We start from the raw sequence: 16,174 nt of genomic DNA, 5'->3' as shown, positions 1-16,174 counted from the left end.
TTGCTTTTAAGTACATCAAGAGCACCAGATACTCCTTAATTTAGCTAAAAAGTAATATTTGTTTAATCAAAATGAGCAATTTTGAAAAAGAAACCATGCTCTCATAATTATTCTTTTATTTATACTTTTATTAAAACATCATTGGCCTCCAACAAGTAAAGAATGTACATAATAATAATAATAATAATAATTAATAATAATTAATAATAATAAACTGAAGAACATCAGAAAAAAGTATTTTCTGTTTGTAAGTTATAGTATTTATGTTTTATCTTTTGTCGATTCTTCAGTGAGGCGTTCTCTGGACACTCTGCATTCTCTGACTTCAAGGCTTCAGCTAGTTTTAGAGGAATGTACAGTACAGGAAAGAAAAAGTATCTTACCCCAATCATATTAGTTTTTTTCTGACATCACTACATATTTTGTCTCATTTGCAATTCATCACACACATCAACCACTCACCTGCTCCAAAACAATTTGAAATGAACTTAAACCTCCTGTGGCGAACATGTATGCTTGCAGGCACACATACTCTATAGACTAGTGTGCGTGCACATAGACACACGCACACACACAGTAAAACACACGCTTGGATGCCTGCAGTGGATGGTATAGTGCTGAGCTCCGGTGCTTTAATCAGACCTTTGGTCGTAAAGCGTCACACTGACCGAGGCAGCAGCTTCCACAGAGCTCATTTCTCAGCAGAACCAAGCACAGACAGGAAAGCATTCGTCTGCCACCAGCCTTGCTCTAGCACAGCGCAGATAGCTCCCCATGGCTGACCCTTGTCATTCTCTGCTCCTTTACTCCATCAGTGCTGCACGCTGAGTGGTACGTCCTTTGGTGCTGTAATTCAAAGGAAATGCCACAGATGCGCTGTCGAAAAAAGTGACCTTTAAAAATACAAGATACTCACCGAGAGGGGACCAACTGTCCATTTTACACAACATAATGTCACTAGGCCGCACGCTGTGAAGATTGTCTCTAATAAAAGTTTGAACTTTTAAAACATTTGAAACAATTAAAAACACAATAGCACGATAAAAACCTTTGACTTGATTTTTAAAGTCTGCACGCTGCACTCAGAGTCAAGTGTAGGTTTACAGTGTGTTCTGACAGGCAGGTGATGCTGAAAATCTCTTTTATGGTTTCACAGCAGTTCGCGTGGGCTTGACAAGAGCAGAATATCATCCTGTCATGCAGCTGATTTCTCTATTTACCTCCACTCCTGGGGCTTTCATAAAAAGCAGTCAGTAATGGTGCTCAGTCCAGCGCTGGTGGTCATGTGTCGATGACATCCTGCGCCGGCGTAGGTTCATGTGGCAAACTGGTGGCATTGGGCAGCGGCTGTGTGTGGCTGTTCTGCTGCAACTCTAGCGCCATGGCGTTCTGCGGGTGGGGGAACTCCTTCACCTGTCTGCGGTACTCCAGGAAGGTGGACGCCTTGGTGGCTATGGCCACCACGTTCTTTCCGACAAAGATGGTGGAAACACGGCTGTCCTGAAACAGCACCATGTTTACACCTCGTATGAGGATGGTGACCACATTTATGGTGACCAGGCTCAGAACTGGGTACAGCATCATCTTCTGGGGCGACATGTGCTCCCCCTGCATGCTGATTTCACTGAGCGATACGCAAGGCAGGATGAGCAGCAGGATGTAGCAGTAGAAGAACATCAGGCCCTCCGCCCAGATGGGCAGGCCTGTCCGCTGGGGCTCCCACAGGTTTGCTTGGATATCCAGCAGGTCCAGCAGGTCCAGAGCCACCCAGAATAGACGACTCCTCATGTCCTCCTTCTTCCGGAAAGTTCTCACATATTCCATACTATCCAGAGCCACTAGAACCAAGTATAGGCCTGGTACACATACAGATAGTAACAACGTCAAAGCCTTCCGGGCCACTGTCTCCAAACTCTTCCTGTCAGCTTTACAATTTTGAAAGACAAAGTAGAGCTTGATCTCCAGGACAAAGATGTACAGAAACCAGAGGATCATGGCGTATCCTCTTCGGGCGGTGCGCACCTCGGCACCGACCCACACTGCCACATACCGCAGCACTATGAGGAAACACACATCCCCTACCAGCACTATTATACACACACCAATCTTTCTGGGACCCTGGTTCTGCTCCACCAGGTAGGCGTCCATGAAGGCCATGCTGGTCATGATGACAATGGTGGTCAGGCACACGTGGCGTTTGTCTGGGGGCGGTAACACCATGGCGAGGGCACCTGCTGGCTCTCACTCTCAGTCCCCAGCTTTCAAAAGCAAAAATAGTCCAGAAGATAAATACGGCACTGTGTCCACTCCAAACCTTTTATGGCTGGAGAAAAAAAAGGTATTTAAGGTGCTCTTACAGCTCTGGTGCGCACAGGAGCAAATGTCCAGCTAGTGTGTCTAATATTATAATAATACTATAAGTCACTGCACTAATAGTCCGTAGAGGAGGTTGGTTATTGCAGTGTAGAAGCGGAGCAGTATGTGGAGTCAGCGGAGAGATGCTGGCTGCTGATTGCTCTCAGACCATGTGAAAACAGGAGCATCACCTCGTTACTCAACGCACTTCCATTGATCCCCCTCTGCCCCTGAGCAGCAACTACACCAAGGGCTCTACAGCTGACACACCATGACTGATAGTAATCCACACGCAGTCAGATGGAGAACACTCTTAGAGCACACTCGTACTAATGGACATGTGATGGGATCGTGGGATACAGTGCTGCAGTGTAGAAATGTTTATGGAGGTGTTTATTTTTGTATGAGACAGTGTAGACAGAAGGAGTTGTACGCGCGCCTGTGCTGCAGCCCAGCATGTGCAAGGAATTCCTCTTTGGATACTCGTGTAGATGGTGGTGCAGTGTGTGTGGCTCCTTGCAATCCTGCAGCGTGTGCGAAGGGAAACGGAGGAGAGAGAGGAGAGGAGTCTGCAGTGGCCAGAGGCCCCCAGCCGCCATAAATCACAGAGACAGCAGGTCAACGGCCCATGAGGCTTTGCGTCCGACGCCGGCTTCCCTGGGGGGAGGCTCTTACACTGGACTGAAGATCCATCCTTCCCCCCCTCCTCTTGCCACGTGCCAGCCTCTCCACAGCCTAGAAGAAGGAGAAATAAAGAGGAGAAGAGGGATAGGGCAGATGAGGAGGAGAAAGAAACCTGTCAGCACTATTGGGCCATATAACACAGTTTTCATTGCCAACGGCCCTCCACATATGAGGAGCCAAGCAATGTGTCAGCTTGGCTCAGATAGAGCCTGTTTCACTATTGATAGGGCAGAACATATTGCACATGTTACAGTCAGACTGCTTCAGGATGTCATTACCTCTCTATTGTCTGCGATGTGTCACAAGACATCTGGATGCATGGCTCAATATGCTCTGATGGTAATGTTATTATATCCAGCATATTTGGGGCCATAATACACAGTAGTTTGATTTTGGGAGTTGAATTAATGGAGGATTTATTACAAGAAATTGTAGAAACCAATTTTAAAGCCTCATATAGTAGATAACTGCTCTGCACCATTTTTTCTTTTTTTTCTGCTTTACTTGGCACTGCATTTTCTTCTTCGGCTAAATGGGAGAGACGATGGCAAAGACCTCATTTCCTGCATATTTTTTGAGTCAGTCTGGTGTAGTTTCTAAAGTGAAACAAGTAAATTATGATTGCAGTTTGTATGCAGTAAAAAATTTTACTGGAGGATTATTTGGCACTGTTTTAGTGTAGTAGTAAAGGAAATTCACTGTACAGAGAACAAAACCACATTTCAACTATAATGCGTCCGCTTCATGCAGACTCAGTGTTTAAATCTTGACAACATCCTCATGTTTTTTTTTACCTAAAGTCAAAACTCCATTTACAGTCTTTCTTTGGGGAATGATGTTTCAAGGTGTTTCAGTTTTGACCTGTTTAGTATTCCGGCTGATGTGTGTGTCGAAGCGTGTGACGGGTCGGGTCAGGCGGGGCCTCTCATCAACAGCCGGACGTTTACAGCACTTTCCAAAAAGAAAGTGCACAGATGCCGAGCGCTTAACTCGCCAGCAGGAGCCCACCGTGTGCACTGGCCTCATCCATAAATAACACAGCATGTCTAAACATTAGCATAGAGAGCAAAACAAGGCTGAGTAAAAGAAAGTGAAATGTGTTAATTGAGCAACGTCTCCCTTCAGTTTGAGTTTGGTGAGCTTCAGCAGAAACTGAAATTTATCTGTTGCTCTGTTCTGCTCTGTTCATTCCTGTCTGCTCCTCCTGTCACTGGGTCCTTCGGGCAGAACACAACTAAATCACATTAGTGTTTCTGTCAGCTGAGGTACATTTAAAATCAAGGTATGACTGTATCAGAGAGCTCCTATCCAAACTTGTTAAGCTAAAGCAAGTCATCATGAAACTTTCTTTACAGCTTATGCAGTATGTAGCCATCCCAAACTTATGATGTCATAGAGTATGAAGTCTTGATCTTCACAATAGACATGAACTAGGAAAGATGACACTCAGGAGAATGTTTGGGGTATATGTTTACATTGTTTGATTCAGAACTGAGGACACTACAGTAGGTAAGAGATAAAGCCTGGTTAGGCAAGTTTTATTTAACAAACCCTGAGTTTCTCTTTGTCTCCTCCCTCTGACAGTTTTATTTCCTCATTGATTCAGTTCATATCAAAGCGTGCATCGAAGCACATTGATTAGTAAAGGTTTACAGTATGTCAGAATCAAAATCCTGTTTGGATATTAGTTATCAGCATAAAAGCGGTAACTATAGATAGTACTGTCCATCATTTCTGCGTTTTTCGCCCTTACATTACAATATCACACAGCATCAAGTCACACCTAATCTCTATACACAGATATCTGCATATTTATGCTTTACCGTCATCAGACAATAGCTGATGGGTTCTGAAATTGAGTTACCCCCCGCTCAGAATAAAACCTCTGCATGTACTTATTTTGAGATGTATGTAACACTGTGTGCCTTTACACAAGACAGCTGTCAGTTTGTTGGAGCACTGCCACTAAAATGTTTATTGCACACAGTTTAAATAATCAAAATCAAATGATTTAAAACATAAAAGTTTATGGTTTAAATTGTAAAATTGGTAGGCTTACCCATGAATAATTACCTCTCACTCATGACATGATTGGTCGCATTAATGGAACATAATTCAGATAAAATTGGAGATGAGCCTATAGGTTACTAATTATGATGACCAGAATCAAAATGAGTTTTTTTAAATAGACTGTGTCTAGTCTGAACATGTTAAAACAGAATTTCAGTGACTGTGTTTAAATTTACACCATTTGTTGAGGTAGCTGACATATAGCGCTGATTGCTGTTAAACCAGAGATATTTTTCATCTTTAGTTGCTAGCTCCTGTGTTTTATCCCCATCATATTAAAGCTGAACAAACATTTAAATTGTATGCCTAATGAAGGCGATGGCTTTTTTTATTGTGTTAATTTATTGACACTTTTACCCCACTCCACACTGACACTTTTATTGACACTTGACAAATGTGCACAGTCCACATATACATACATTAGTATGTCTGCATCTACAGGATTAAAATGGCGGCTCTGCTTTTCATTAACCTGTTGCTATGGTGAATCATAGTATTGGAGCCCCTTTGTTGATGGCTTTTTTCATTCACAGTGCAGAAGCTTAACTCAGAGTGAACATACATACAACATAGTTTTTCGAACTGACCGAGTTCAGGGTTACACCCAGAGTTTGTTAAACCTGCTTTCTGAAACTGAATCATCAGGAATTGTTGCCTCTGTGAAGGCCATTAATTCCTGATAATGGACACCATAAAGGGTATTGTGCTGCTGATACCATGATCACTTTCCAAAGAAAAAATAAAGAACAGACATTTATATTTCCATGCTTTATGCAGTCAAAATCTAAAGTTCTCCACAAGCCATAACTTGGTCTCTCTATTAAGACCTGAGGGTTTACCTAATACTTGGAACTCTCATTACCACCCAATCAGGTTCTAATGCTGTGAAGATGTTAGTCACTACTCCAGTTAATACAGCAAACCTTAAATACGACTTACAGTAACAACAGGAGATATTTCTAGTCTTGTCAGCTCAAAGAACCCTTTGGTTCAGCTATGAACCAGAAAGTAGCCGCAGTACATAATGCTAGCAAGATTCGTTGATGTGACACAGTAAGTTGAGATGGCCAGTGCCGCTTGTGTGTTACAGTTTCCATCCTGCGGTATTCAAAGGATGAAGCCTTGAGGACCACACTCAATGTTGTAAATAAGCTGTTAACAGTGCCTTTGACTGCTTGTTGCTGTGGTTACTCATACTATTATGTAGGCAGCACGTTAATTTAGAACAGTTAACAGACAGTATCACCTGAACTACTTGGTAGGTCTCCGATATCAGGTTTTAATGGACACTCTGCAGCCAAACAGAGTTGAATATAAACCCAGACTGTGGTGTAGAGAGAGTGCAAAGCGTCATACCAGAGGGGACATGTTACATTGACAAACTCACTATTGTAGGTCTGTCTCAGTGTCTAATCTACTCTTTCTCCCTCATTGAGAAATTCTGGATCTGGCCTTAAATCTCGCCCACAACTTCTGCTTGCACTAGGTTTCATTTGTTTCCAGCGGTGTCACAGCACTAAATTGAAATGTGGAGATAGGTCTGGCGATTGGACAGTAGTGCTGGGTTGACCAGTGAAAGAGCAGTACACATCAAGATGGCTAGAGTTGGCGTTAAAGCAAACATTGGTGAGATTCAGCCTCACGTTTGAGCCTCAGTCAGACTCTAGTCAAAGTTTGCACAAAGATAAACTCTGTCTGGCTTAGTTTTTTATATAACCTGTAATAAGCAAACTCTATGCTGGATGTTCAGGTTTCTTTGTGGGTCCTGTGTCGAAGTTTGTTCCCTCGTTGACATGCATTTTCTGCATTAGACAGTGATTGCCTGTTGTATGTTCGAATCTCAGATTCTAGGGAAGTGTGCAGACATCGCCCCCTTCAGTAGAGGAATGTGAAAACACCTCTCTAGTGACAAACTTTGCACAGATGCAAGTCAGTACAGTCAAGATCAGACATTTTAAGGGACATAAACAGCAGGAAAACATATTTTTGAGTCGAGGGGATCTTGAAATGAGTTCTCCACTGAGTCGCTTTTACATAAAGATGAGTGAACTACAAGAGAGAGATTTTTAAAGAAGGTCAAAATCAAAGCAACAGGGAGTGCCCCAGGGCCCTGAACAGCACCATTCCTGGTTTGTATTCAACTGCAGACCTTAGATCCATGTTGTTCCCTTTCTCTTTTCTCTGTCATCTCTTCACTATTGCTATCTAATGAAGGCATACAATGATGATGACATGATAATCTTTTCAGACAAATTTGAATTTGATGACTGACATATTTTGGTGAAGTGCCTCTTTAACTAAGGTTAGGTTAGTGTACTGTTTTCTAATAATGCTCCCTTTATAAACTGGATCTAATGGTTTTATCAGTGGTTGGACACTTCGGGTTGCCGTGTTGTGAAAATCTTATCAGGTGATATATATCCTTTCTATTTGGTAAGAAGGCAGTTAAACATGTTAGTAATTCATTAATTCTCATGGGCTTCACACTTTTAAATAAGCCAACAAGTCTGCAGTTGTAAATGTCACTAAGAATTACTGCCCATCTCTGATCATTGTTTTGCATGGAGGCTCCATACACAAAGTCAAGCTTGACTTTAAGGGAAAATAATACCTCATAAAATAAATTTGACTCCCACCTAGATTATTTACAGTTAGTACGTATGATATCAACTTTCATATTTATTCATTTATTTATTTGCTTGGCTTAGAAGTTCAGTCCATTCCCAACACTGTTAAATCTTTTTGTGGGGGGTGGGGTTGGGTATCAGCTGATCAATTGGCTGTTGTCTTCTTCCTGTTCCAAATTATCATTATTATATCAGCCTTTAAAAATCTAACATCGGTCGACCTCTATGTAGCTGGTGCCAGCAGCTGGTAGCTTTGCATAAACACTGGAAACAAGGGGATCAGCTAGCTCAGCTCTGTCCAAAGATAACAAAACTATTCTGCAGTCAAAGTGTAAAGATGACTGTTTTCTGTGGGCAGTTGCGAGGCAAACAGCTGAGGCTCCAGGAAGATACTGGCCCTAGCCAAGAAACAGTCCAGCCTATAATCCCCTTTAAAAGGCCAAACTGTTTCTACTCTGTCTGATTTGTACAAATTCAACCAATGAGATGTAGCGTGTTAACTAGTAAATAATTAGTGATCTGCTGGTTGATAATTATGTTACCTATAGACAGAGCTAGGCTAGCTTTAGAATAACCATATTTCCCAAAATATCAAACCATTCCTTCAATAAATTATTTTTCGTTCAAATTGTCTGCAGCACTCTTATAGAAACACCATCTAACCATTCAAAGGTTGTGTTCACAACCTCGTAACCCCAAATCTGCTTTTCTTTTTAATAGCTTTTAACTATTAATCATTAATAACATCATTTGTCACAACTTCCAACGCACCTTTTTAGTCTTTTTGGAAAGTTGTACCGAGGTTGAAAAGACCATCAATAAAATAAAAGGTGTCACGACCCTAAATTTGTCATCAACAGTTTTTCCAACAGAAACTGAAAGCCAAAGCTTGTGCCATTTACGGATCAGTTTAGAAAAACAAATTGCTAACCTTTTAGGGATATTGATTGGATTCATTTTAAAAAGCCAATTCAGAAATGCATTACAAATTGTTCCACCACTATATTTTCCAAATCAAAGGCTTCTATTTCACTCCCACTTCTATTTCACTTCATTTCGACTAACTGAGCTCTTGATATGAGAGATTTAAGTATGTGATAAATAAACATGAGTTTGTTTTCAGCTGTGCTGTGTGAAATCACCAAAGCAAAATGGGCTTTTGAGGTTTTTGAATGAGATCCAAAGATTGTGGAGAGGTTATTTTTCATCAGAAAATACCACCCTTGAAGAACATGAACTGTATGTACACCCATACAGGATAAGTATAAAAAAAGAACAACAACCATGGAGCTTTAATAGCTTCTCGCGGAAATTTCAGTGGTTGCATTGTGCTGTGTCACTGCAGTGACAAAACATTGTGTGCTGAAGGAGAAAAATAACATGTTACATCTAATAACATCTCAAATCAGAGGCTGTCAACAGGAGCCCGTCTGAAGAAGAGCCTGACATCAGAATGAGACTCATTTGTAATCCGAGCATGAATTTGAATGTTTAAAACCCATTATGTAGAACAGTGCCTAAGTAAGAGATTAAATTCATAAGATGGTGATTAATTGACTGATTAGCAGAATGCTGTGGATCATTAACATGCTATAAGGAAGGCTGCTCCCACATATACAGTACATCACATCATCATTTAAATGCCATTAATTATCAAAAAAGACTTTGAGATTGTTTCCCTAATGAACGGATTACAGCCGGCGTGATAATATGAGAGTGCTAAATTGGATGGTCTGAACCTCTGAGGAATTATGGCTCCAGCTGTGAAACATGGATCCTAAGATGGCATTGGGTGTGATTTGGCACGACACGGGCACCCTACGAAACAGGAAGCTGATGAACTTTGGCAGTAATAGATGATTATTAATCCTCGCTGTCACGAACTATAGAAAAGTTCCTTTGTCTGTGTGCAGTGATGACAGAAGTGCTCTGCTCTGTTTTGCATATTCTGTTCAGCATTTATAATATATAACTCCAGGCTGAAGATTAGCCCTGGGTTTTGCTGCAAAAATAGAAAAAAGGCAGAAAGGAATGTCCATTGATATGTGATTTGACAGCTGTGATGATTATTATTTCACATCTTTGCTCGACTTTTTTCCCCCGTGAGAGCACGGGGCCGCTGTACTGTGTGCTGTACATTTCAGCTTTGCTTATATGCTTCAATTACAACGTATTAATTATGTTGTGCTATAAATAGGCAACACGAAGGGCTGTGAACTGGCAATGCAACATTTCTTCCCAGAGAGAAGGCTCTTATTGCGTCTATAGTCACTGGAGCCATTATCTCTCTAAGCAGCCGCAGTTTCCTTGTCAGGCGGTACTATTAACAGGTAGCCTCAGTAGCTGGCTGCAGGCTTCCACGTGGATCACAACAAGGACAAAGGTTGGGGCAGCAAGTGGCATTGCTGCTACTTTTTTGTTTGTTTTCCAGTTGTTATAAAAACCCACGGAGAAGGTCTGTGTGGGTCAAAGAACAAGGCAGTCAGTACAACTGGAAGAACAGTATTTTGGCACAGTATTCTTCTGCTCTACCTTATGGAAAAAAAAAAAAAAATCAAAAGCGCATACTGTAGGTTGTTTAAACGGTGCTGTTTCCAGCTGCTGCTTTTGAATATGCACGAAAACAGCTTCCTTTCAAGCACTGACTTATCTTAATTACCTGTGTGCTTGCTCTTGATGTTTGTCTTTTTTGACACAGGCTCAGAGCTTAAGGATAGTAAAGTCTTCAAGCTTCAAGAAGCTTTTCTTTTACTGCTGAGGTGCTCTGACACTTCATACACCTTGTGAGGGTTGTGAGCGAGCTCTTGTTTACAGCAGCAAAATAATTTCATCCTGCAGCTGTGGATGGCGTGCTCTATTACTTGAAGGCTTCAAAGAAAACTGAGATGTTTATGCTTTTGGGAAGCCGCATTGTTATGCATTAAATGTATCGTATTACATCCCCAACCCTGCTTTCACTCCACACTTCTGCTCTCTTTTCTAATGCCTCAACACCCCAAGGATGATCAAATGTTTGAGTCAATGTCAGCAACACTGCGGTGGGACGGCGCAGGTCTCCAGAGCGGTCCGTTTTGTTCGATATTTATGTCAGGTTGTCTTCATTAGGGCCAGAATGAGACCCATATGTCGTCTTGGCTGCCAGCCATCTCCATCATCTCAGCAGGTGTTCTGCGCCGTCCTTTGTGTTACAGTCAGCGCTCGGCTAGTTTTGGGAGAGGTGGCAGATTGCTTTGAATTTGCCCAGTACACAGAGTACAGCTCAGCACAGCACAGATCAGCTCAACAAATGCCTGTGCACACACAGAAACTCGGCACACACATGCACTCAACGTGTGCATGCATGAAAGCTCTTACACATGCTTTCCATGTGAGAAGTGTTGCTGACAGGCGGGCATCTGCAGGTCACGTCTTTATCCCATCTCTCACAGTCTGATAACGTTCTGTAACCACACACTGATCGCATACATCCTGCACTGATTATAACAGAGCAAGGTATTCTATCCCCAAATCCCTGAATACATGTTAAGACGTGTCTCCGATAACCGTGTTCGAAGATGTCAGCTCGATTCCCCCAGTCGCACTGACGAATGTGTGTGACAGCACTCAGCACATTTCCTTAATGTATTAAAACCACCAAACTCAACTGCCTTTGTAGGCCTTAGCCCTGTGTGTGATGCATTATTCACAGTGTATATCCACTGCATCTAAAGGATCAGTGAGGTGCTGTGTTGAAATTCTAAACACATCTGTTTTGCATTTTGTTGTCAATATTCTTGGCAGGTTTAGTCCTTTCCACCCATTTTGTGCAATTCAAAAGCGCACACCTCAATTAGTCAAAACACAATACACAGGGTTTGTGTGTTACTTGCTGCTCTTAGATTCCTATTCTCTTGTTTTCTTGTTATTCCTGCATAATATGCTTGTAATTGCTTATGAGGTTGCACTGGGTTAGAATACTGAGGAGGAGGATCTGAAACTAAGGAGAGGCCTACGTTTTGTATCAGTGGCTTAGCTCATTTTATCACCCATTATGGTTGATTAAGGCTGATCCTCACTCTACTTTGCCATGTCACATTGTGTGTGTGATAAGCAGTGAAGGTTCATTTCAGCACATAACTGTAACTAACTCAATCTGTATTCAGGCTGTCTGCTTTTAAATAGCCGTGGGTGTTGATCAAACGCTGCTGAAATCAAACACGCTGCACACGACAAAGGATGGATAGCTGCTGTGCAGGGTATGCTCCCATAATAGGCATTGTATAGGGTTAGATGTAGAAAGCAGCACAAAAGTGCTCTCCTCCAACTTGGCCCTCAGCAGCAGGGACTGAGGGCTTTTCAACATGACAGACTCGTCTTTTTCTCCCCTGCCAACTCTCAAACGGCCATAATGTGCGCAGCGTCAATCAAAGTGTATTCTTTATTCACAAAGCTGGGGAGAGGATCAAAGGCACCATGCCACAGTGAGTCATCATCAAAGTGAAGAGCAGCCCTCTGACATCCCACCCGGCAGTTAGTCACTGACACAGGGGGCAAAGATGACAAGTTGCCCAACGTATACGCATGAGACAAGACACTCTTATAGTATTGTCCAAAAATGATGCTGTTTAAGTGGCTAGGGCTGTGAAAAGTTTAACGTTTTTGTTTAATAAGTGTTTCATTTCTGTTTCCTCATGACGGTTTGAAAAGGGCTGATATCAAAAGCATCAAGTCAATACACTGAGTCACTCTGCACTAGCTTTTAGCTTCTGTAACTCAATGCAATCTCTCAATGAGCTTCTTTGATCCGTCTCTGAAAAAGTGAATCCTGGGGCTCACCATCCCTATTCTAAAAACAAAGGGCCGCATACAGAAGGCAATATACGGACAAATTTCCTCTTACATTTGCTCATATCGATGATTTGGTCTTATTTTCTCAGTACCCATTGATTTCTGAGATTCACCCATGTTTTTTTTTATGTTGTTGCTCTTTTCTTATGTAAGAGAGTATGTAGGAGTGGTCAAGAGCACTCTTAACAAGATAAAAGAAAATCATCTCAATTGCACAGTCCAAAAATTGTTTGTCCGTCGCAATAAAACATAGCTTTTAAATTTGAGGAAGATACAAAAACTCAGTATATAACCTTACTGTATATGAAGCAATGTCTGCGAGCTAGTTCAGTCAGTCAACAAGAGCTGCACTGATTCATACACACACGTCATACATCACTCTCCATATGGCATCTACAAAACACACCCTTACAAATTTCAATATCTTCCCAGCTCTCCCTTTGCCCTGTCAAGGCTGCTCCTGCACTGCATCAGAACTGCCGCTTGCTCTTTCAGGCCCGTCTCCACCTAAGCATCCACCTGCAGGCTCCCGCTATGGGGGGGAATATTTAATCATCAATCCCCAATATCTCATGTAAACATAGCTGTGGGTAGCGATGAGGTGGGAGTGCAGACACCAAACTCTGTCTGTGTCTGACTGAAATAGATCATTATACGTTTTAGAGTAATATTAATTATTGTATAATGAAGTTAATGTGAGAAAGAAACGCTATTGGTCAGGGCCAATGGTTAATTGTTAATCGGTTGATTGCCAAGAATATTTTTGACCAGTTATGTGTGTCCATCTACGGGTTGATTTTGATGCTCTTTAGTTTACTGCAGTTTGCATGCCCAGGGTCGGGTGGTGCCTAGTGGCGCTGCTCATACGGTGACTAGTGGTAGTAACGGTGTCCTGACCCAACAGTATTGCTGTAGGAACATTGAGCCCACCCTCTGGTCTTATTATCACTGCTGGCTCTGTTAGCACCATTAGCAGTCAGCACGGCTATTGGTGCTATCATTGTTAAAAATGGTAAAGGGGTTTTGCAGCTCAAAATGAAGTTGCTTACTCACAGAAGCTACCTAGGGCTCTGCCAAGGGGATATTGTTACCAGCATAAATCACAAAAAGCGACGCTGCTCACTAGCTCCCACCCAACCCGCATGGAGAATGCAGAATGGCCAAGGCTAACATTAGCTAACCAGTGGAAACTGAAGGGTGGGCAGTGGGCGCTATGTTTCTGCATGTTAACTCAGCTAACCAGCGGTTTGTTAGCGAAGCCAACAGGAAATGAAATCCAAGGTAAAACATTTATATCACAAAACATTCAAATTTCACCCTGTCTAAAGGGATTGCACTTTTAAATACAGTGCTAAAGCTCACTGAGTCAATGTCACACTTGACTGAAAGGAAAGGCCTCTTGTATTTCACATCATGTTGCCTTTTTTTTGTTTTTTAAATTAACTAATTAGTTAGCAGTTAATTGGTGTCAGGCTGACATCCCTACCATTGGTCCATTGATCACAACTAAGACTTTAAAAGCCCTGGATGAACTGGGGCGCATTCAACTTTTGAATTGCTTTCATGCTGCTCTTTGGCTTTTCAGACCTTGTGCAGGGAATGTGTTGTTAGAAACTGCAGGAATCTGTTTGACAAGGTACATGAGCGACTGTTGAGCTATTTCAGATTGCCAAGAGCACTGTGCTTCAAAATATTAGTTACTGTGCGTCCCTCTGCTGATGCAGCATGTACAGCATCATGTATGTTTTGTCATTGCTTAGTTTTTTATTTTCCTGTAACACCAGTTTAGGTTTATTTAACAGTACATCGATTTCACTACTGCTTAAAGGATAACTTTGGTATTTTTCATTTTCTCGCGAGATGACATCACACACAGCCCACAGGAAGTGAAGGGTAAGGGACACGCTTAGTATGCTATTTACAGAGATAACACTGGCAATCTGAACCGGTCAGTGGCGAAAAAAAGCACTTTTAATGTGCAAACTTACATGGGATACATTTGCCCCTGTTACCGTTTTAGCTCGTTTCGCGGCTCCCGGCTGCATCTGGCTCCCTCAATACTGAACCAATTTTAGAACGAGTTGTACCCATGAATCATACGCACACATACACATGGGGAAATAGGGCCCAGGTTGAAAAATACCGAAGTTACCTTTAAATTCTTGTTCTTTCTGTCTTTTTGTGGTGTCATCTCTCAATTCTTGGGCACGTGCCAAAGCATTTGAACATGACACAGAAAATATTTGGATGGTTACAAATGTTTGGTGCATCTAGAGTTGATTTGTGTTATTTTTTCTTAACAGGAAATTATGACAAAATATCAGAGTAATATAAGATAATGTTGCTGCATGAGACCCATTAAGTATCTACTGCAGTACTTTATATTAGATTTTGAACCATTTATGATTTTATCAAAGTTGACCCATGATTTATTATTAACTATAGTCTCCATAATGATTTTGAGTGCAACCCACACTCTCTCCTTTCTAACTTTTTAGCTTTAACGTTAGCTGTCTAAAATATGTTAACCATGTTTGGCCCTTTGCTGGCATCATACCCTCATAGGCCTCACTGGCCTCAGTCTGTTTAACTGGTGACATTTAACCCGTGATGTTCTTGGGCTTTTGGGAAATGTTTATTAACGTCTTCTTGGAACAACAATAATAATACTGCTTTTCCAAAATATTCCATTACTTAACAACCTGTAAACACACTTCTGACATTATAGAGTTGATATGACAGAAGTGTTAGCAAAGACTTGCTATTTTCTGCCAATTTAAAATTTTGCTGTTAGCCGCTTGAAAAATATTTTTCACACTTTAGCAATTTTTTCGGTCTTCATCAACTCTTTGTTGTAAACAGCATTACTAATCTTGGAACTTGTTTTTCACAGAATGAATATTAAGCTGACAAATCTGCTATATTTGAATCCATGCAATATTAATGTGAGTTGTTCTAATTGCAAATCAAGGATCCCTTACAATGCTGAGTAAATATGGTCTTCAATACTCTGAATTAAATATTAGGCCAACAGTTGAAAGTTTATTTAATAATATTAGATTTCTTCAGGACATCACATTGTAGGGTAAACAACACAAAGTTGAAGGTATTTTAAAAACCCAATAGATTCGAGACTATTGAGAAAACATTTGGGGAGCTACCCTCCCCACTCTGCCACTGGATAGATAATGTACATTGGGTTTATTGGAGGGTTTTTTTTGTCTGAAAACAGCTGCTTGTTGAGGCTGATAATGAGGTTGAGGTGAACGGTGAGTGCTGAAAAATAAAAGCAGTAAAGTTGCGTGCCATAAAACATAAAACAATGAGCCAGAACATGTTAAAACACTAGAGCTGAGGGGAGGCAGAGTTTTATCATATTCTCTGTGGATTCATATAAGCCACTCCTTTCACATTGTGTGCAGTCATTTGAGCCATAGTTCATATAAAACTATCGATTGGTGCAGCTTTAAAAGGTAAAAAACATGATAGTCTGCCAATACTATGTGTCATTTGAGTTGAGTTATGCTTTAGTAAAAGCCTATGAAGACCCTGTTTGCCATTGTTTAAGAAGACGAAATGAAATAAATCCAGTGATAAATGGAGAAACACTA

At 41.4% G+C, this 16,174-nt stretch overlaps 1 protein-coding gene across 1 annotated transcript in view; it reads right to left on the bottom strand.

Moving 5' to 3' along the window:
* Positions 1-201: 201 nt before the first annotated feature.
* Positions 202-16,174, bottom strand: part of tmem121ab (transmembrane protein 121Ab) — a 64,405-nt gene continuing 48,432 nt past the window's right edge. The window contains exon 2 of the mRNA XM_033647927.2: positions 202-3,090. Coding sequence (XP_033503818.1) covers positions 1,282-2,220 — 939 coding nt within the window. The 5' untranslated portion in view covers positions 2,221-3,090 and the 3' untranslated portion in view covers positions 202-1,281. The remainder of the gene's footprint in view (positions 3,091-16,174) is intronic.

The sequence above is a fragment of the Epinephelus lanceolatus genome, chromosome 13 (assembly GCF_041903045.1).
Source record: "Epinephelus lanceolatus isolate andai-2023 chromosome 13, ASM4190304v1, whole genome shotgun sequence".
NCBI lineage: Eukaryota > Metazoa > Chordata > Actinopteri > Perciformes > Serranidae > Epinephelus > Epinephelus lanceolatus.
Note: the sequence above shows the minus strand (reverse complement) of the source record. Positions and strands in the feature narration are given on the sequence as shown.